The sequence below is a fragment of the Phyllopteryx taeniolatus genome, chromosome 11 (genome assembly GCF_024500385.1).
Source record: "Phyllopteryx taeniolatus isolate TA_2022b chromosome 11, UOR_Ptae_1.2, whole genome shotgun sequence".
NCBI lineage: Eukaryota > Metazoa > Chordata > Actinopteri > Syngnathiformes > Syngnathidae > Phyllopteryx > Phyllopteryx taeniolatus.
In genome coordinates, this window is record NC_084512.1 from 13,029,391 (window position 1) to 13,050,932 (window position 21,542).

General features: G+C 39.5%; 1 protein-coding gene across 2 annotated transcripts; it reads left to right on the forward strand.

Annotated features, from left to right (window-relative positions):
- The first annotated feature begins 1,668 nt into the window (after positions 1 to 1,668).
- On the forward strand, positions 1,669 to 19,874 carry mertka (c-mer proto-oncogene tyrosine kinase a). 2 transcript variants are annotated; one of them, XM_061790187.1, is made up of 20 exons: positions 1,669 to 1,936; positions 3,125 to 3,437; positions 4,395 to 4,495; positions 4,569 to 4,739; positions 9,546 to 9,632; positions 10,135 to 10,250; positions 10,326 to 10,515; positions 12,278 to 12,423; positions 13,706 to 13,841; positions 14,822 to 14,972; positions 15,510 to 15,598; positions 15,837 to 15,932; positions 16,020 to 16,100; positions 16,176 to 16,268; positions 16,366 to 16,484; positions 16,572 to 16,681; positions 17,992 to 18,151; positions 18,871 to 19,007; positions 19,097 to 19,328; positions 19,405 to 19,874. In XM_061790187.1, the coding sequence occupies exons 1-20, from the start codon at positions 1,849 to 1,851 to the stop codon at positions 19,414 to 19,416; spliced, it is 2,628 nt and encodes an 875-aa protein (XP_061646171.1). In that variant the 5' UTR covers positions 1,669 to 1,848; the 3' UTR covers positions 19,417 to 19,874. The 2 variants fall into 2 exon arrangements, with proteins under 2 accessions (XP_061646171.1, XP_061646170.1); XM_061790186.1 differs by having other exon boundaries at positions 1,670 to 1,936; positions 19,097 to 19,874.
- Positions 19,875 to 21,542: the final 1,668 nt, after the last annotated feature.

Consider the following 21,542-nt stretch of genomic DNA (forward strand, 5'->3'; position numbering starts at 1 on the left):
CTGGCATTTCATGACCGTCGAGTGATTATTTAAAAAAAAACAAAAAAACTAATTAGAATTAGAATCTTTATTCTGATTTCACATTGCATGCATATTTACTGATATGCAAAATTTATTTTTTGATAAAACCCAACATGAAGGAACACATTACTGCATGTGATTCATGTATCTACATTTAAAATAGTATTGCTGAGGTTTTCTTGTCAACAGAACTATTTATTGTGAAAACCCTTGAATTCGTTCATACATACATACATACATACATACATACGTACATACAGTGGATACGGAAAGTTTTCAGACCCCCTTAAAATTTTCACTCTTTGTTATATTGCAGCCATTTGTTAAAATCATTTAAGTTCATGTTTTTCCTCATTAATGTACACACAGCACCCCATATTGACAGGAAAAAAACGTAATTGTTGAAACTTTTGCTGATTCATTAAAAAAGAAAAACTGAAATATCACACAGCCATAAGTATTCAGACCCTTTGCTGTGACACTCATATATTTAAGTCGGGTGCTGTCCATTTCTTCTGATCATCCTTAAAATGGTTCTACACCTTCATTGGAGTCCAACTGTGTTTGATTATACTGATTGGACTTGATTAGGAAAGCTACAGATCTGTGTATATAAGACCTTACAGCTCACAGTGCATGTCAGAGCAAATGAGAATCATGAGGTCAAAGGAACTGCCTGAAGAGCTCAGAGACAAAATTCTGGCAAGGCACAGATCTGGTCAAGGTTACAAAAACATTTCTGCTGCACTTAAGGTTCCTAAGAGCACAGTGGCCTCCATAATCCTGAAATGGAAGACGTTTGGGATGACCAGAACCCTTCCCAGAACTGGCCCTCTGGCCAAACTGAGCAATTGGGGGAGAAGAGCTAAAGAAGATCCTGAAGATCACTGTGGCTGAGCTCCAGAGATGCAGTCGGGAGATGGGAGAAGGTTATAGAAAGTCAACCATCACTGCAGCCCTCCACCAGTCGGGACTTTATGGCAGAGTGGCCGACGGAAGCCTCTCCTCAGTGCAAGACACATGAAAGCCCACCTGGAGTTTGCTAAAAATATATATATATATAAATCAGTCACTTTGAGACTAATTTGGATTTTGAAAAGTTGATTAAAAAAATCAAAATGTTTCATGCTGTAATTGTACTTTGAGGCATCTGCCACAAATGCAAGGAAATGTAACCCTATTATTATTATTATTATTATTATTATTATTATTATCCATCCAATTAAATTTAGAGTTAATACAGCAGTAGCTAAAATTGACCACACGGTGACGGAGTTGCGCATGAGGACATTTTGTTTTTTCCCCTCTCAATGTGTTTGTTTAAAAAAAAAGAGCTGTTTTTATAGTAAAAAAAAAAAATAGGAACAAATATTAAGAAATGTAAACTTGATGATTAACTTCAAATCCGTACAGACTTAATGTAACATGCGCAGGCCTAATTTTGTCTCGAAAAGCAAGAGGAAGTGTTTTTTCAAATATGTTTTATTATTATTATTATTATTACGCAAATTGCCTATTTCGATGGAAATTGGCTTCAATATATTTAAAATACGAATGGGCGTTTTGGTGTTTTTCTTCAGTATTTCGATACGTTCCTCCCATTTGATCCGTCCCGCCTCCATGGTATCCCGCTTATGACGTCGCCTAGGGTAAACTTTTTCTTCCCAGAGGCAAACGTGATTTTGTATCAACAGGTCTCCGCAAGTAACTGCGTCAAAGCTCTACTCGTGTGATGTAGGTCAGTCGTCGTACAGTCGAGTCTACTTTGGTATAATTATCAAATTTGTAGTTTTTCGCCCGCTTGGACCCAGAATTTATAGAGGAAAAATGGCAAAGAAGTTGACTCCATCTGGCTGGTTTGGATTTATACTCTCCACTGCAACCATGGCACTGACTGTGTGGAATTCCATCAGCGGTAATGTGTTTGTTTACTTGGGTTCTTTTAATTTTTTCACGCCTCCACACAAGCAGGTTTTACTCGATCCAAGAGTGTTTGGACGTGACAGGAATGCATCAGGGACACATTTAAAAGCCTTTGCAAGTGCCAATCCGTGGAGCACTTTAAGGACCTGACGAGCAAAACCTACTTTAATGTTTGTTTGTTTTTCTGTGCTACATCTCCCTATTGTCGTAAAATCTGCGTTTTTAATTTTTTTTTTATGTGTGAAAGTGAAACATAATTGGAAAATTAGTTTTCATTTTGACTGACTCGTGAGGATGAACGTAAACATATTGATTAAATACTTAAAGTGAAATATTGCGGGTTTTTTTGTTGAACTTAATTATAACAAATATTATTATAGCTTTATGTGTTAGTGTAGTGTACTGATGATCATTTTAAACTTCTCTTGTTCCAGTCGCTTAAAAGCAAGATTGCACACTTACCGGCTAATTTGTTTCTAAGTATTTAGTTTTTGGTTTTTTTACGTGATTCATAAAAAATATATATATTTATGGAATTACTGCTCCAGGTAAACTGATGGAAATTGGTGTCGGTACATTTGTTTGTTCAAACTATACTTTTGGATCTTGGACTCTGTATCAAGAGTATCCCTTACTTTCCAGTGTTTGAATCAAACAAATAGTATAACTCAACAGCCTTTTGATATCCAAATATGGTTTTCTATTTTATTTCAACCCCATTTTATTTCAACCCTATTTTGTGTTTTTATTTCATTGATTTTTCTAACCCTTGTATGTCTATATTTTCTCTCTCTCTCTCTCTCTCTCTCTCTCTCTCTCTCTCTCTCTCTCTCTCTCTCTATATATATATATATATATATATACACACACACACATATATATATACACATATATATACACACACACACACACACACACATACATATATATATATATATACACACACACATACATACATACACACACGGCTGCTGTATAAAAAGGCGGCTTTTTTTCTAGACTCTCTGACATGAAATCAGATTAACTTTTCCTGTGTTAGGTCAATTAGGATGACCAAAATTATTGCTATTTACTAAATGCCAGAGTAGTGAGAGAATGATTGTTTTTAGAATATATATGAAACAATACAGTCATAGCCAGTTTAATTAAAATCTAAAACCTAATGTGACTGTGTAAATAGCCCAGGAAGCCAGCAAGCCTCTCCAATGGCCTGTCAGGACCTCTGAGCCCCTGGTTGTGCAAAGCCATGCTTCAAAGGTGTACCTCAGTCCGGATGAGCTCAGACAGCTCCATTTCAAGACCACAGAGTCCATCCAGTTGTCAGAAGGACATGAGGCCAAGTTCAGCTGCTCCATTGATATTCCTGATACCCAACTGGAGCCTACCATATTGTGGATGAAGAACGGCCACGACCTGGCTACTAACATGCAGGTGCTGATTAATGAACTGCAGACCATCACGGACAGAGCAACGACGCTCCTCTCCACTGTCAGGTATGTGGCCCAGGATTTCCTTTTGGCCTTCTTCTGCTTTAATGATGCACTCTCTTAAATGAAAGGAAAGACCAAAACAAATAAGACAGCTAGTTTGGGATGGGAGGTGTATATTTTATTACAAACACTTTTCTTCAGAAATATTGGATTTTTCTCTGCATGCTCAAAGTTTAGATCATTGACAGAACAGCAAAGAAGACTGAGGAATCACTTCATTGTATTATTGACTGACATCCCATCAGATTATTCTGATAACATCGTTATTCTACTCACTGGCTATTTGGGCCATATTTGCTTTTTGTTTGGTGTCGTGATAGAACGGACCCCCTGAACTCAAACAAAGTCCATTTCAGGAAGCTGCTCAACTTAAATTTGTTTAGAATAGTTTGCAAAAATGGTTAAAAAAGAAATGTTTTGCCTTAAAAACAAAACTCTACACTATATATATCGTTTTAAGTAGCATATAAGGATAGTGAAATGTTATGAAAGTACAAACTGAAGTCATGAAAATAACTTTCTTTAAAATGACGATTCAAGTATACTTGCTTTTGCTTTTATATTGCTTTTGCTGTGATTTTAACCATACTGTAAATCAAAGTGGGAGCTGGCTTGTTTTTCAAAAAGAAGGCTGGCTTGACTTTAGGAATAAGTGTTCTATTGTTGTCATTGTTGTTTTCCTCTTTGACTTATCGTCATTGATACTATTGTGAAAGGGTATACACATAAAAAAGGCAAGAACACTGTAAATCCAGACTAGGAAGTGAGGGAGTGAATGAAGACCTTGTTTGGGATCTGGATTTCTTTCTGGATATTTGTATGGCTTTTGGACTACATTTTACTTAAAATTTTAGGTTGAATTTAACTGCTTAAATTTCCAGGATCCGCTGTTGTTTCTTTGGCATCACAGTTTTTTCATGAAACAGTTTTATGAAAGTAATGTCTTAAAATCTGTTACAGCATTACCCAGGTGCAGAGGGCTGATGCTGGCGAGTACCGCTGCAGGCTCAGCATCGGCAACATGATGGTGGAGTCTCAGCCTATCAGCATCAGAGTAGAAGGTAATTCCAAAGGCATTGGGACTTGTTTAGAGATCCTCATTTATCACAATCATGAATTTTTTCATCTTTGTAGGTCTTCCGACATTTATCCAGCAACCTGAGGATAGAAACATAACAAAGGACACTCCTTTTACTCTATCATGTGAGGCGGTAGGACCTCCAGACCCCGTTAACATTCGCTGGTTGCGTGATGGAATACCTGATGGTGCCTACTATAAATCCCCCAGCAATTACAATGTGGAAGGTGAGCCAAAATCTTTATTTTGTTGCCATTTGAAGGTAATAATGGCAAAAAAAAACAATACAATGCAAAGCAAAACAGTTTTTAAACATCAAATCAAATATTTTGGTGTCATTATTTCTGCACATAGAAAACTTAAACTTTATACTATATTATTTTAAAGAAATATTAGTGATGAAGTAGTTTCTCCAGGTGCAAGTGTTTTACTTATATTATATTATTAATGAGGCGGTACGTTGGACGACTGGTTAAAGCGTCTGCCTCACAGTTCTGAGGTCTGGTGTTCAATCCCCGGCCACGCCTGTGTGTAGTTTGCATGTTCTCCCCGTGGCTGCGTGGGTTTTCTCCAGGCACTCCGGTTTCCTCCCACATCCCAAAGACGTGCATGGTAGGTTGATTGACGACTCTAAATTGTCCATAGGTGTTAATGTGAGTGCGAATAGTTGTTTGTTTATATGTGCCCTGCGATTGGCTGGCAACCAGATCAGGGTGTACCCCGCTTCCTACCCGATGATAGCTGGGATAGGCTCCAACGCGCCCGCGACCCGAGTGAGGAGAAGCGGCTCAGAAAATGGATGGATGGATATTATTGAGTATTGCACTTTAATTTAATTGGTTGTGTGGCTCTTCACTAAAGTTTGTGTTGATTCTTATTTATCTCTGCTATTTATTTGTATCACTGTATTGTTCAGAATATATACTGTGTCCTTGAGGCTCAGGCACTTTGGCTTCAGATATATATTGTGAGGTTTAACAGCAAATACACAATCCAAAGAGGCTGTCTGTTAATTAGTCTGTGTTTAGAAGAAATTGGAGACACAATATAATGCCTTTTGAGTAAATATTACTGTATGATACTGTATTGTATGATATCCAGGAAAAACTCTATTACCATGTCAGAATTTGATACAGTTGACCAAAAAACTGTAGAGAAAATGGTTCAGCAGCTGAAACCATCAACGAGCTGTCTTGACTCAATACTGTCTGTTTTTTTTTTTCTCAAAGCTATTGTGAAGTCTGTGCTAGCTGATTTGCAGCAAATACCGTAATTTCTCGTGTATAATGCGCGCCCCCAAAGTTGACCTAAAAAAATCTGGAAAACCCTTCTACCTTTGTATAATGCATTTTTACAATGCATGATTTTGCTTCTACCCATATGATCAAAACATAAAGTATTTTTTTCAAATAATTATTATGAAGTTAAGCACTTTATTTGAACATGTAATACGTTTTTTATTTACTTGCTCTTATTTTGAAATTCACAACCTTACTTTTACAAACCTTACAAACCACAACTCAACTCAGATAATTGTCTTTGGCAATAAAGAAGAGGATTGCTGTTAGTATATACCTGGAGTCACTCTCTTTAAAAACCAAAGTCCAAGTCCAAAACCTTGGTGTACTGATAGATTCTGACCTGACTTTCAACAGTCATATCAAATCAATTACTAAAAGTGCCTTCTATCATCTCAAGAACATATCCAGAGTGAAGGCTTGCATGTGCCAAGCAGACCAGGAGAAGCTCATCCATGCTTTTATCTCAAGTAGACTCTGCTATTTTAATGGTCTTCTGACTGGACTCTCCAAAAAGAGCATGAAACAGCTGCAGCTCATTCAGAATGCTGAAGCTCGGGTTCTGACCAGAACAAAGAGGTCAGAGCATATTACTCCAATTCTAAAGTCTTTACACTGGCTGCCAGTCAGCTTTAGAATAAATTTTAAAGTTCCTCTACTGGTCTATAAATCACAAAATGGTTTAAGTCCTGAATACATGAAAGAAATGCTAATGCTATATAAACCCAGAGATTGACAGACTCAGGTCAAATGGTGGAGCACGGAGTCCAAAGCAAACATCGTGAAGCAGCATTTAGCCATTATGCTGCACACAAATGGAATAAGTTGCCAACAGATGTGACGTCAGCCCCAAGTGTGAATGTTTTTAACTCCAGGTTAGAAACCATTCTTTTTTTTCCTCATGCTTTTTGGAGCACTTCCACTTTTAAATATTTCTTGCACTGTATGCTTTTTTATTTGTACTTTTATTTTATTTTTTTCTCTTTGTTTTAAATGTTTATCAGCTGTTTTTTTCTTTGTTTTTAAATGCTGTTAATCAGGTAAAGCACATTGAGTGACCTTGTGTTTGAAATGCGCTATATAAATACATTTGCTTTGCTTTGCTATGAGTCTTGGACCAATGCAACATTGCAAAAGTAGCTCACTGTAGAAACTCAACAGTATTATTAAACCAGTATAATTTCGTGGTCTAATGAATGAAGCAATCATCAGCAGAAATGTACTTCTTGTGGAGACAAAGTAAGCTTGCGTTTACTTAGGTTGCATTGGCCTGTTGGTGGTTTCTATTCTGCTATCTCAGCATCTCTGCTGTGCTTATACAAAGAGATTCTTACCACCCCTGTTGGTGTTATTGAGGCTATCATTAGTGTCCCTGAGCATTTAACAGCAGCCATTTTTGCAAGGTTAGTTATTTTCTAGACCCAACAAATTATCTGTTAGAGGGCTCTTATTTTGGCCCTTATTTCCTTTATTTTTTTAAGGCTATTTGGCTTGAGAAAATGGAAAACTAAAGGCTTTCAACAATTCTGAGGTGGACATACTGAAATGGCAAAACCCAAATGGATTTTAATATTTTTAGTTTAAAAAGCAGCTATTTGGGAACATGAGTTTCATATTGTATTAAATGGTGCCTCTTTTCTGAAAAAACATTTGCTATGAGAAGGATAGCCTCAAGGCTCAGTGTGTCCTTCAGACTAAACGCTCTCACTGTGTGGTGACATAGCCAGTAGTGGAATGGGTTAAAGGTTCAGATTTGTGCTTTGGTCCAGTGTGTGCGAGGGCCGAGGCAGGATGGGGCTGAAGTGGGGGTTATACAGGCATTCTGTCCGGGGCTTGGCTCCGGAGACAAAGACTTCATTCACAGGACAGCCTACTCGTCGGGCAGGGAGGGGCTAGGGGCTACAGGCTACCACAGCTCAATACTTTCATTGCACACATTGCACTTGTCTTATGCAACAAGTGCTACTATTTCCTCTGAAGGCTTCTATAAATATTTATGTCAAATGTCATTAATCTGCCATAAAGAACATACACAATCAGTTTTGGGATGATGGCTGACCTATTTGTTTTGAATTTAAAGCTATAATGTATTTTTCTCATCGGAAATGATTCAAATAATGTGTTAACATTTCACTTTCTAAATGGCCATAAAAATGTAAGCAAAGAAAGTCAATTGCAAGATTTATACACAAAGATTATTGACAAAATAGGAGGGAGTGATAAAAGTCACAGCTTCACCACACACATCTTACAGCATTTCTTAACATCAATGGTTACATACAGTAATTGTAAAAAAAATAAAATAATGCTAAAACATTTTGCCTTTGATAACAAGTGATGACACATATTGCAGCTGGCCACTCAGCGGGTTACTCGTGAGTGGCTATCACAAGCTTTTGTGTACTCTGACTGCATTGGTCCATTAGTCGTTTCTATTCTGCTTTATCTCCGCTGCCTTAGCATCTCCACTGTGCTGATACAAAGAGATTTGTACCACCAAGGTCGGTGTCACTGACACTGGAGTTATTTACATCTTTGAATATGTATCAGTGTATGTAATGTTCAATATACCATAGTACAGTATATTCTTCTCTTATCATCACTTCTTATCATCTTATTCTCTTAAAACCCTATACGTATTTAGTCCTTCTTTTGGAGTAAGGGCTGCAAAAAAGCCACAAAAAGAAATAAAAAAACTAAACCAAAACAGATGCTCAGTCAAACCTTTGATGCTCACTGAACTGAGCTATACTGTAGTCATGGACACGAATTTTCTAATGAGACATTGTATTTGTCCTATTGAATGACTTAAAATGTATGGCCAAGTTTGCAATTTTAATCAACAAGAGAGTCTACGTAATGGCAACATAATGCATCGTAAATTGATCTTGCAGTTTACCTCGCATGAAGCAAGATGAAGTTGGGTTCACTGAAACGGGGTGGTACACTGTAGGAAAATAACGTCTCTCTCTATTTGTCAGTACTTTACTTTATAAATGGAAACGTAATGTTTCAGGCAGCTTCCAAAAACCTCATAATTATAGGTTGCTAGAAAAATCAGTCCCTGAAAATCAGTCATGAATGAAGTTTCCCTTTTTGTTTTTTTCACATTTAACAAGAATGACTTGTTCACGTAGCGACTCGAGTCGAACCTGCTCACTTCCCACTTTGCTCCCAACATCTGTTGGCTGTGCACTTTAAAAGTGAGGCATGCAGTCATGGCATTTTTACAACTGGACTAGAAATTCCCTAAGGTATTTGCACTTTACTCCCCAAAGCTTTGCTGAATTGTGCAACTCCTCAGTTAATTGCACATCAGACTTGGAGAATCATTGTCATTTAAAGTCAAAAGCAGAAATGTGGTGCAGTTAGTGTTTGGGTAAAATGTGTGGCACTGTTTACACTGGTGCTCCAGAGAAGGTCAATTTCTCTCCGGCTGTGTTGTGGCTAGCTTGGCTTCCGAAACGGAGCACAAAAGGGACACGTGTTCCAGTCCTTTGCTAACGGAGCAAAGCTTGAGATAATAAGACAGCATAACACGGCAGAAAAGTTTTTTTTTAACCTTGGAGTATAATGAAGAAGGAACTCTCCTCTAATGTATTATTTCACACCTTTTGTCCTCTGAAACAGAGAGAATAGTTGTCTTTATTTGGCATTTATATTTCCCCCAAATAATCAGTGCATACTGACTTTGACACTGACCATAACCCATCCTTTCTAATGTGTCTGCTGCAGGTGTCAACAAGTATACTCAGTTCAGCTGCGAAGCTTACAATTCGAAGGGGGTCAGTACATCCAGAGAGGGAAACATCAACATTAAAGGTAAACATATGGTGTGTGAATGCTAATGATATTAATTGCCCAATCACGTGATGTCCACATGGCATTCAGTGGTTCAGTGATTTTACTGTACTGTATGCTATGTTATACACAGTGGAACCTCCTGAAATGCCTCTTAAGTCATAAAATTGCAAGTTAAACCGACATTTTCTGGAACTGTTCTGAAAAAAAAATATGCCTCAGGAGTTACACAAAAACTTAAATATCAAACTCTCATTATATAATCTTACCAACATATCTCGCAAGGCGTCCGCTAATCAGAGAAAAATGAGACGTCAGCTTACTATAATGATGTTATGTATGATGCGTGTACAACCACTGTCACAGTCTCGTTTTGGTGACATTTCTCCACATTAAAACACTTTTAGTTACTAATTGGAAGGTGTGTGTGTGTGTTAATTTTGACCTGTATTGTGCGTGTGTGTTTTAATCTTGAGCTGTATTGTGCTTTTGCCAATGTTGAAAATAGATTTGTGTTTTGTAGTGCTTCCCAGTACCGTGTCGAACATGACTGTAATTGCGAGAGAGTCCAGTAAGTTGATGGTGAGCTGGGTGCCCGGACATGACGGCTTCTCGCCGTTGGTCAAGTGCCACATTAGGGTGAGTGTCACATCTGCTCGTAGATGTTTTAATTACCTTCAGACAGATCATTGCATGTTCTCTGTGCCATTCAAGTTGAAAGAGGTGAGCCGCAGGATAGGGGAGGTGACAATAACCAGGTTCATCAACGTAACGGTGCCGCCGTTCCAGTGTGAAGTCCCTGGGCTGCAAGCCATGACATCTTACAACATGAGCGTTTCCTGTAGCAATGAGGTGGGGGCTTCGCCGGTCTCCCCTTGGATCCATAGCAACACAACAGAGGGAGGTGTGTGACTATTTAAGGAACCATCCATCTATTTACAAGGAAATATAATTTCAGTTCAGGATGAATGTTATCTGCGTCGTCGGCCATTGTTTTAAGGAACATGGCATCCATAGTGTTCGATATTGTATAATTTTATTTGTATTGCTTCGATCCACAGCAAAAGATACCTGACAATACTATTCATATGAAGCAAGTTTTCAATTTGGACCACACATTCTTCGACTCAGCCATTTACGTTGACTCGATTATGTTGACAGCAGCCAATAATGAGTACTTATGCTAATATAATTTCTCCTAAAGTATGTTAAATGTAATCACTGTCCCCACTGCATGTGGGGACTGGAACATACTACCTGGTTTCCCTTTGGCAAGTTCCTCTAGTTTTCCTATGAGGAAATAGGAGCGGTCTCACTGAAAGGGTTCCAACAGGGCCGAGTTTCCCTGCAAGGGCCACAGTGGGGAATATTTAGCCCGGAAAGGACCACATACCAAACTGTTATCAAAGTTTAAACAGGACATTCTTTATATAATTGGCTTTTTCCCCATAAAAGGTACAGTATTATGCTGTCATGTTACAACCCAATTCCAATGAAGTTGGAATGTTGTGTTAAACATAAATAAAAACAGAATACAATGATTTGCAAATCATGTTCAACCTATATTTAATTGAATACACTACAAAGACAAGATATTTAATGTTCAAACTGATAACCTTTATTGTTTTTAGCAAATAACCAATAACTTTTATGGCTGCAACACGTTCCAAAAATGTTAGGACAGGGTCATGTTTACCACTGTGTTACATCACCTTTTCTTTTAACAATATTCAATAAATTAGAGCGTCAGCCTCACAGTTCTGAGGACCCGGGTTCAATCCCCGGCCCCGCCTGTGTGGAGTTTGCATGTTCTCCCCGTGCCTGCATGGGTTTTCTCCGGGCACTCCGGTTTCCTCCCACATCCCAAAAACATGCATTCATTGGAGACTCTAAATTGCCCGTAGGCATGACTGTGAGTGCGAATGGTTGTTTGTTCCTATGTGCCCTGCGATTGGCTGGCAACCAGTTCAGGGTGTACCCCGCCTTCTGCCCGATGATAGCTGGGATAGGCTCCAGCACGCCCGCGACCCTAGTGAGGAGAAGCGGCTCAGAAAATGGATGGATGGATATTCAATAAACGTTTGGGAACTGAGGACACTAATTGTTGAAGCTTTGTAGGTGGAATTCTTTCCCATTCTTGCTTGATGTACAGCTTTAGCTGTTCAACAGTCCGGTTTTCTCCAAAACCTGTATGTACCTTTCAGAATTAATGGTGCCTTCACAGATGTGTAATTTACCCATGCCATTAGCACTAACACAGCGTCATACCATCACAGATGCTGGCTTTTGAACTTTGCGTCCATAACAGTCCGGATGGTTCTTTTCCTCTTTGGCCCAGAGGACACGACGTCCACAATTTGCAAAAACAATTTGAAATGTGGACTCGTCGGACCACAGAACATTTTTCCACTTTGCATCAGTCCATCTTAGATGAGCTCGGGCCCAGAGAAACCGGCGGCGTTTCTGGGTGTTGTTGATAAATGGCTTTTGCTTTGCATAGTAGAGTTTCCAGTTGCACTTACGGATGTAGCGCCGAACTGTATTCACTGACATTGATTTTCTGAAGTGTTCCTGAGCCCATGTGGTGATATCCTTTACACATTGTCGGTTTTTGATGCAGTGCAATACTGTAATAGTACTATCCCTCTTTTATCCAATATTCCCAGTGCCATCAGTTTATCCTCGAAATGTCACTGTGCACCTGAATGAAACATGGCTGGTAATCAGGTGGAAGCCTCCGCCGGATGATAAGATCAACGGTATCCTGCAAGGCTATGACATTATAGTCCGACATGGGACGCAAGTGAATAAGGTAAGCAACTGAGTCTGTTTGAGTTTTGAAGACATATGGTAAGTTGAGGTACATTAATTGACCATTATCTTTCCCCATATTCTACTGCATGTAGTCAAATCTCATTCCTACTAATTACACATATTTTACACATTATGTATGTATTTGTGTATGCAAGAAACGTCCATCCATAAAACAGTTTCTACATTCATGGGTGTGTCCAGCACCAAATGATTAGCCAAATTTTGCATTTTCACCAAATATCCCAATCTTACATAGCTGTAAAAGTTACTTTCTCATATTAACAAAATGGCAAAATAATGACTAATATGAAGCCAATAGGTCAGCGAATTTAGCTCTGCCATCAACAAGCTAAGTAAAGAGGGGAGAAACTGTTATTACCTGTTTATAAAAATGGTCATTTTTTTCCCACAATGTTTGTCTGTAAATGCAAATGTTTGTTTGCATTGCAGTAGTGCTTTCTAAGACAATGGTATATTTCCTGGTTTTCCTATCTGTGTGGAAGTTAAGGAAACCAGTGTGTTTTTCTTCATTTCCAATGTAGCTGTGAGTCATCTCAGGTTCAATTGAATATGAATACAACAGGATGTATATTGTAGACTTCAATCTCCCTTGTGTTATGCGTTGCTGCTGATGTCACAACAGTACATACAAAAGTTTTTCAATATCAACACTGACTGGAAATGAGTGTGCATAAATGTATACCACACTTTGTTAGTGTCGTAAGCACATGCTCAGCTTGGTGCCACACATATGACAGATAGTGTGAATCATGGGTTCTGCATGGCCTGTCGGACAGTCAGCATATTGGGAGCACAAAGGAAGCGGAGATGCTACCACAATGCACTGTTGTGAAATATAAGACTGTCTGTCACATGATCACCCCCATTGCAGCAGGTCAAAAACGTTTCCTTTTTTCTGGGTATTATAACTTGTAGCCAGCACACACTGTTTTGGGGAATTTTTTGGGCAGGGGAGGTTTCTTCCTTAAAGTGAGGCTCTTCCTCAAGGGAGATTTTATGGTTGTAGTTTTTGCTTGTTAAAAAAACATGTATAGAGAGAAAAAAGGGGAAGGTGTAAGGCATTACAGCAGCACGGCTTTGAGATGTCACATTAAATGTTCCACTTTTATATTTGCCACTTGCCTTATTGAACCATTAAACCTGTGACCTTATTTTTTTCCGCTTCTTATCTCTTCACATTAACCTCTAAAAGATAAGTGCAGAAGAAATTATAATGATGTGATTTAAGGCACCATTATCCATCTCATTATGTTGTTTAGATCCACAGTTACACCAACACAGCCTTTGTAGCAGTGCACGATTTCAACACCACATACAGTGTGGAGGTGGCTGCATGCACACGTGCTGGGAGCGGTATGGTCAGCCCACGTGTCTGGCTGTTTGTGCCAGAGGACAGTAAGTTGTTGTCACATATTGACAGTTTATACTCTTTTATGATACTTAATGATGTTTAAAAAAATTGATGTATGAAGTCTTCACTCTCTTGGTCTCTACTTGGTTGTTGTACGCTGCATGTAGGTCGTGTCGTCAAATGGTGAATCTTTTTATATTTAGGTTTAGTTTTATTATACAGCGGCAGCACGGTGACCGCAGCAACGGTGTGAATGCGAGCGCGAATGGTTGTCCGTGTCTCTATGTGCCCGGCGACTGACTGGCGACCGCTTCAGGGTTTACCCCGTCGTTGAGGCTCCAGCAAGCCCGCGACCCTAGTGTAGATAAGCAGTGAAGAAAATGGTTGGATGGATTACAGCGATTAACTTCTTTGTAAACTTGCATGACATGTTATGTTATGTTATGTTATGTTATGTTATGTATGTTAAAATGCTACTTGCTGCCTGTGCAGTTATTAAATGTTATATGATGGCAACAGTTTGACCCTGGAACTGATTAATTAAATTGCCATTATCCATCCATCAATCCATTTTCAACACCGCTTATCCTGGGTCGCGGGGCGCTGGAGCCTATCCCAGCTGACTTCGGGTGAAAGGCGGACTACACCCCGAACTGGTCGCCAGTCAGTCGCAGGGCACATAGAGACACAGACAACCATTTGCGTTCACATTCACACCGTCACACCGTGGGAACTGAACCCACGCTGCCTGCACCAAAGTCAGGCAAGTGTACCGCTACACCATCAGTGACATTAAATTGACATTATTTCCTTTGAAAATCTGATTCTAAATATGAACAAATGAGAGGCCGACCATTGTCCCTGAATGGATTCTGTTTGGCTTCAGAGGTTCCACTGTATTTTCATGCAGTGCTTTTAACAGTTCCCTCCCTAAAATATGACTTGAGTGATTGATGTATTGTATGGATTTAAACTGGAATTTGAAATTAATATTATTATTATTATTTTTAATTATCTGTCCCAGAATCTGGTCCATCACCGTCCTCAAGCCCTGGCACCAAGATTCCAGATTCTGTCAGTGTTGTTCTGGGTGTGGTGTGTGGTGTCTGTCTTTTGATGCTTGTCCTCTGGGTGGCTATCTGTATACACAACAGAACATCTGACTCTTGGCTTGGGTATGTGTATGAAATTTTGACACTCAGTCAGTCTAATCAAAAACGTAAATTTGATTACCTTATTTTTTAAATGGCTCTGCTTTTCTTTCCCATCTTGTCATGTGAAGCTGTTCAGTAGTTCATAAGGTGCGCTGAGTCATCATTTTACAATCGTGAGCTTCAGGAGACTGAATGTAGAAACGTGACTCTTTCTGATCATAAACTGTCTTTGCTTCCTCTTAATCACTACTCTTTGCACCTGAATCGAATGTAACTGTGCAGCTGCTGGTTTGCAAAGGCTCACACCAAGTAGCTGTGCATTCAAGAAGTAAGTGACTCAGTCTTGCCTCTCAGGATGCAGATAGGATTGTGTCACCACACACATTCAGGAAAACAGCAGCGGACCCCCGGAAACAGCTCAGAGATTCCTTGTGTTGACTGTCTATTGTACTGAATCTCATGCTGTGTTTCAAGCGCTACAACAACATAATGACGTAAATAAGTGTGGGGAATGATGATTTGTTACTCAGTCTTTTCCTTTATTGTTTCCCCCTGCAGGACGTTGTTGGGAAGTGGACAAAAGCAACAGCCAATCGTGCAGTACAAACCTCAGAGATCCTACAACCGGTCTGCTGTTGGAATAACACGTATGTTCACAAATACAGTATCATTTTAGAAAATAAATCTTTGTGCACCGCTATATTTTATATATATATATATATATATATATATATATATATATATATATATGTACAACACATGGATAAATAAATCTTTTTTATGTGCATTTTAGCATGTTAAATCATATTTAAGTGATTCCATTGACTTTTGATATTTAAATTTGCCACAAACAACCATCGAAACATACATAACTTTCGTCTGCAGTTGTAAACCTTGGCGTCAGCGATGAACTCCACGCCAAACTGCAGGATGTGATGGTCATGAGGAACCTGCTGTCCATAGGAAAGGTTCTTGGAGAAGGTAAATGAAAAAAGAGAGAGAAAAAGCACCACAACAAAAATTTGTATTATAGACTTTAATTTAACAGTATTTTTTTTTCCCTACCAGGTGAATTTGGCTCAGTGGTGGAGGGGCATTTAAAACAACCAGATGGGACTTCAGAAAAAGTTGCAGTGAAGACAATGAAATGCAAGTCTTTTTTTTTCTACAGCCATGTTGTAACAATTTAAATTAATTGGTAATTATTTAGTGTTTTTGAAACAGTGGATAGCTTTTCCCAGAGAGAAATAGAGGAGTTCCTGAATGAGGCGGCCTGCATGAAAGATTTCTACCATCCTAATGTCATCAGGTTGCTTGGTGAGGACTTACAAATTACATATTTTTTATATTGTAAAAAGAAACATTACTATTTTGATTATTGTGTTCTTGTGTGTGAAATCATCCCCCCCTATAGGCGTGTGCCTGGAAATGGGGGCCGTACACTTTCCCAAGCCGATGGTCATCCTGCCCTTTATGAAATATGGAGATCTACACACATTCCTGCTGCGCTCACGCCTCGAAGAGAATCCAGTAGTAAGGAATCTGACTAACACTGCAATACTGGATAATGTGAGCCCTTCTCACCATATTAAATCTACCATCCTACTTATTATTCCATAGTTCTTACCAACACAGACTCTCTTGAAGTTCATGGTGGACATTGCCTCTGGTATGGAGTATCTCAGCGGTCGGAACTTTTTGCATCGCGACCTGGCTGCTCGCAACTGCATGTGAGTTATTGTTTTGGCTGTGGCACTTGTAGAATGTGTAATACTGTATTTACTCACGAGGTGGGTAACAACGCGCGACATTTACTCAGTTACATTTACTCAAGTAACATTTTGGAGAAATTGTACTTGAGAGTAGTTTGAATAAACCATACTTTTTACTTTTATTTATGTGAAGAAGAATTGATACTTCCACATAGGGCGCCGCTGCAGCCAATCCAATGTGATCACTAGTGTCATTTGACACCAATTTACCAATCAGATGGGACAAGGCTGTCACATGACAGCACACAAAACCTTCGTGGCCCGATCAAAGTGACTCATTCTAGGGAAGAAGAGGAAAAAATAACAGCCGCGCGAGTGTTTACCTTACAGAATCTGAAAAACAACACCTTTAACGTGCAGCTCTTAAACTGTGACTGCCCAAACTTGGATATTTAAGCCCACTTCTAAAACACCTTGCGGTGAATTGCAGATCTCTCTCGAGCACACACACACACATTTGATTTGCAAAACATGTGTGAATCGCGGATACATTTGTGGATTTGAAAAATGTGTGAATCGCGGCTATGTTTGAAAAACAAATAATTTTGAGACATATCTCTCCCCATATTCATGAAGTCATTTAAGTGAATAAAGCAAATAATGTTCTTGGTTTTTGGGTAGTTTAAAATTGAAATAGCAGCAGGTGTGTGTGCATTCCCATATATTATTCATTCATTAATTTTCCGTACTGCTTATCTTCACTAGGGTTGCGGGCAAGCTGGAGCCTATCCCAGCTATCTTTAGGCGAGAGGTGGGGTACACCGTGAACTGGTCGCCAGCCAATCGCAGGGCACATATAGACAAACAACCAGCTGCACTCACATTCACACCTACGGGCAATTTAGAGTTCTCAATGAACCTACCATGCATGTTTTTGAGATGTGGGAGGAAATCAGAGCACCCGGAGAAAACTCACGCAGGCACGAGGCGAACATGCAAACGCCACACAGGCAAGGCCGGATTTGAATCCGGGTCCTCAGAACTGGGAGGCAGATGTGATAAACAGTCGCCCAACGTGCTGCCCCATATATTATTGTTTTTTAAAATGCTATTTTATGTTCATACACTTTCTTTCTTTTTTAAACTCAGAAGTTACTCACGAGTTACTCTTGAGTAGGTTAGAGTATTTTCTTAGTCTTACTCTAGTAAATATTTGTGGGGCTCCATTTTACTTTTACTTGAGTACAATATTTGGCTCTACCCACCTCTGTATTTACTTATTTATCATTACATACAGTATGTTGTACTTTTGTGTCGCCCCCCCCCAGGCTGCGAGATGACATGACAGTATGTGTCGCCGACTTTGGCTTATCCAAGAAGATCTACAGTGGAGATTACTACAGGCAGGGCAGAATCGCAAAAATGCCTGTCAAATGGATAGCAGTTGAGAGTCTGGCAGACAGAGTATTTACTGTCAAAAGTGATGTGGTAAGCACCCCAGTTAATAAACTGTTCAAACCAATTCCTACTCTTAGAGACTGCAGATTATCATTACAAAGTCATTAACCCACTCTCTCTACTCTATGCTTGAAACCCTCTTTTTCATCCTGTTAGAAGTTGATGCAACCATCTTTGGAAGTAAAATGTTTTTTTAAATGATAAAAAGTTTATCATTTAAAAAGCTTTTAAAATAATTTAATGGTCACTTGGGAACTTAAATTACACTTTGGGTTGGTGCACACCACAAAATGTTCACGAAATCACAAGAAATTATGTTCTAATTCTTAATCAACACCAAATATTTGTAAAGAAAAGGTGCTTGACTAGACCCCTTTGGTCACCACTGAATTGTATTTCTTCATTTTAGACAATTCTAGTTTAAACTTTGTGGGAACAATTTTTGGAAGTTCCTTTTCTTTTCCATCATTCCTGTGTACGAAGACAAGGTCCATAAGGACATGCTTGGATCAGTTTGGTGTTGAAGTAGTTGACAACCCCATCCAACACCTGTGGGGTTAACTAGAAAAGAGACTGTGAGCCAAAAGGGAGAGAAATTAAGACGTAACGTGGGGACCAATTACATATTTTCTTATTCTTCCTGAGATTGTGATGACCAAGTGTCTCAATGTTTTAAGGACTCTCTGTAAACATTGGTATTGTGCGTATATAGATGAAATCTGACTTGAACATTCCGTTTCATCTTGCAGTGGGCATTCGGTGTAACCATGTGGGAGATCGCGACACGAGGAATGACGCCATATCCCGGCATTCAGAATCATGAAATTTATGACTACCTCCTTGAAGGACACAGGCTGAAGCAGCCAACAGACTGTTTGGATGACCTGTGAGTGTTTTCTGCTCAATTCACAAATTTTGATTTGAAACCACATGTGTTTCTGTTGTTTTCTATCTATCACCTGTCATTGTGACTAGGTATGAGATCATGTATAGCTGTTGGAGGGCCGATCCTCTGGACAGACCCCTTTTTTTCCAACTGCGAGAAATGCTGGAAAAAATCACTGAAAGGTTTCCAGAGTCTTTTAGCAAAGAGGATATCATCTACATTAACACCAGCTTCCAGGATGAAAGCCCTGATGGAGAGGCCACAGAACATCCAGTGTTCAGCTACTCTCCTTCCTGCAGCTGCCAGGAAGCAGAAAACTCGGTAGTAACTGTGGACATTCACGGGAGCATGGAGGATGAGGATGACGATGGTCGTTACGTGGTGGTTATCTCCCCAGATACTTCACTGAGATCTGCAACAATGGACACTCCTCTTTTGTCAAGTGAATCTTCAAGTCGCTCAAATGGCAACATGGTTCCTGAGGGTACATGGACAGATCGCAACTCCAGTCATCCTTCCCACCTGCTGTAAAGTTTGGTACCAAGAAGTTTAAATATATTATGTTGCATAAAATATCAAGCAGTGGTTGAGTACTAAACATGTTCCCCTTTTGCACTGGGAGCACCTGTAGTGTTATTTAGTTTCATAGCAAATGATGGTTTGATCAGCTCACAGTATATGTCAATGTTGATGTCAACCTAAAACATGTTTGCACATAAGCATATTATTCACTAGACTGTGAAATGGTTTACTGTAGTATTACATTTTTTTTTTTTATGTTGATGTGAATATTGTAATGTAAATAACCTATATAAATGCATATTGTATACTGAAAGAATAAATAATTTTTGTCTCTTTCAGGAATAATTTTCCTCTGACCTTTGTACTCATTATGGTCCTTGTAGTGGTTAAAAATATTTTATTATAGTAATAGGACTAGGATCTGTGTACTAAAAATATGCATAAGCGTAATTCAAGTTTTATTAATAAACTCATACAGTGGATTTAAAGTCTACACACACCTGTTTAGGCGGCACGGTGGCCGACTGGTTAGGGCGTCAGCCTCACAGTTCTGAGGACTCGGGTTCAATCCCCGGTCCCGCCTGTGTGGAGTTTGCATGTTCTCCCCGTACCTGCGTGGGTTTTCTGCGGGCACTCCGGTTTCCTCCCACATCCCAAAAACATGCATTAATTGGAGACTCTAAATTGCCCGTAGGCATGACTGTGAGTGTGAATGGTTGTTTGTTTCTATGTGCCCTGCGATTGGCTGGCAACCAGTTCAGGGTGTACCCCGCCTCCTGCCCGATGATAGCTGGGATAAGCTCCAGCACGCCCGCGACCCTAGTGTGGAGAAGCGGCTCAGAAAATGGATGGATGGATGGACACACCTGTTCAAATGCCAGGTTTTTGTGGTGTAAAAAAAAATTAGACCAAGACAAAACATTTCGAAACTTTTTCCACCATTAATATGACCTACAACCTCAACAACTCAGTTGGAAAAAAAAAATAGTCGGGGAGTAAATATGAACAGCTGATATAATTTGGTTGTACAAGTGTGCACAACTTTATATACGTAACTGGGGATGTGGCTGTGTTCAGAACTAACCAATCACATTCAAACCTAATCTAAATGGGAGTCAACATGCACCTGCCATCATTTAAAGTTCCTCTGATTTACCCCAAATAAAGTTTAGATATTCCAGTAGGTTTTAGCTGGAATTTATTTTGCTTTTCTAATAAAAGCCTGAAGAGTTTGTGCTAACGCTGAATGGTATTTGTAACTGTTCATAATTCCCTCCACATTGACTAAGGCCTTAGGTCCAGGTGAAAAATTATGCTGCCACGACCATGCTTCACTGTAGGTGTGGTGCTGTTTTGGTGATGAGAGGTGTTATGCTTGTGCCAAATATACCTTTTTTTCAAATTTTGGCTAAAAAGTTGAACGTTGGTTCTATCGCACCATTAGACATTTTCCCACATGCGTTTGGGAGATTTCAAGTGTGTTTATGCAAAATGAAGCCAGACAAGGAGTGTCTTCTGGTGTCTTGCCACCCCAGGTCTGACATATGAAGATGGGAGATTGTTGTCACATGTACTAAATAGCTAGTACTTGCTAGAAATTTCTGCAGCTCTTTGACTGTTTCTGGCAGACTCCATGAACAATGTTCATCTTGTCATTTCATCAATTTTGGAGGGATGTCCAGTTTTTGGTAATATCACTGGTGTTGTATCATATTCACTGAGTATCATTCATTCATTTTCCGTAGCGCTTATCCTCACTAGGGTTGCGGGCGTGCTGGAGCCTATCCCAGCTATCTTCGGGTACACCCTGAACTGGTCGCTAGCCAATCGCAGGGCACATATAAACAAACAACCATTTGCACTCACAGTCACACCAAAGGGCAATTTCGAGTCTTCAATCAACCTACCATGCATGTTTTTGGGATGTGGGAGGAAACCGGAGTATCCGGGGAGACCCCACGCAGGCACGGTCAGGTTCTCCTCTATTCTTTGTCTTGTGTGTGTGACAACTTG

Excerpts from the sequence above, each read along its gene's own strand:
- mertka (XM_061790186.1), top strand. The coding sequence starts at position 1,849 with ATGGCAAAGAAGTTGACTCCATCTGGCTGGTTTGGATTTATACTCTCC. Across the intron at positions 4,496-4,568 it reads TATCAGCATCAGAGTAGAAG|GTCTTCCGACATTTATCCAG; the intron begins GTAATTCCAAAG and ends TCATCTTTGTAG. Across the intron at positions 14,973-15,509 it reads ACATCTGACTCTTGGCTTGG|GACGTTGTTGGGAAGTGGAC; the intron begins GTATGTGTATGA and ends TTCCCCCTGCAG.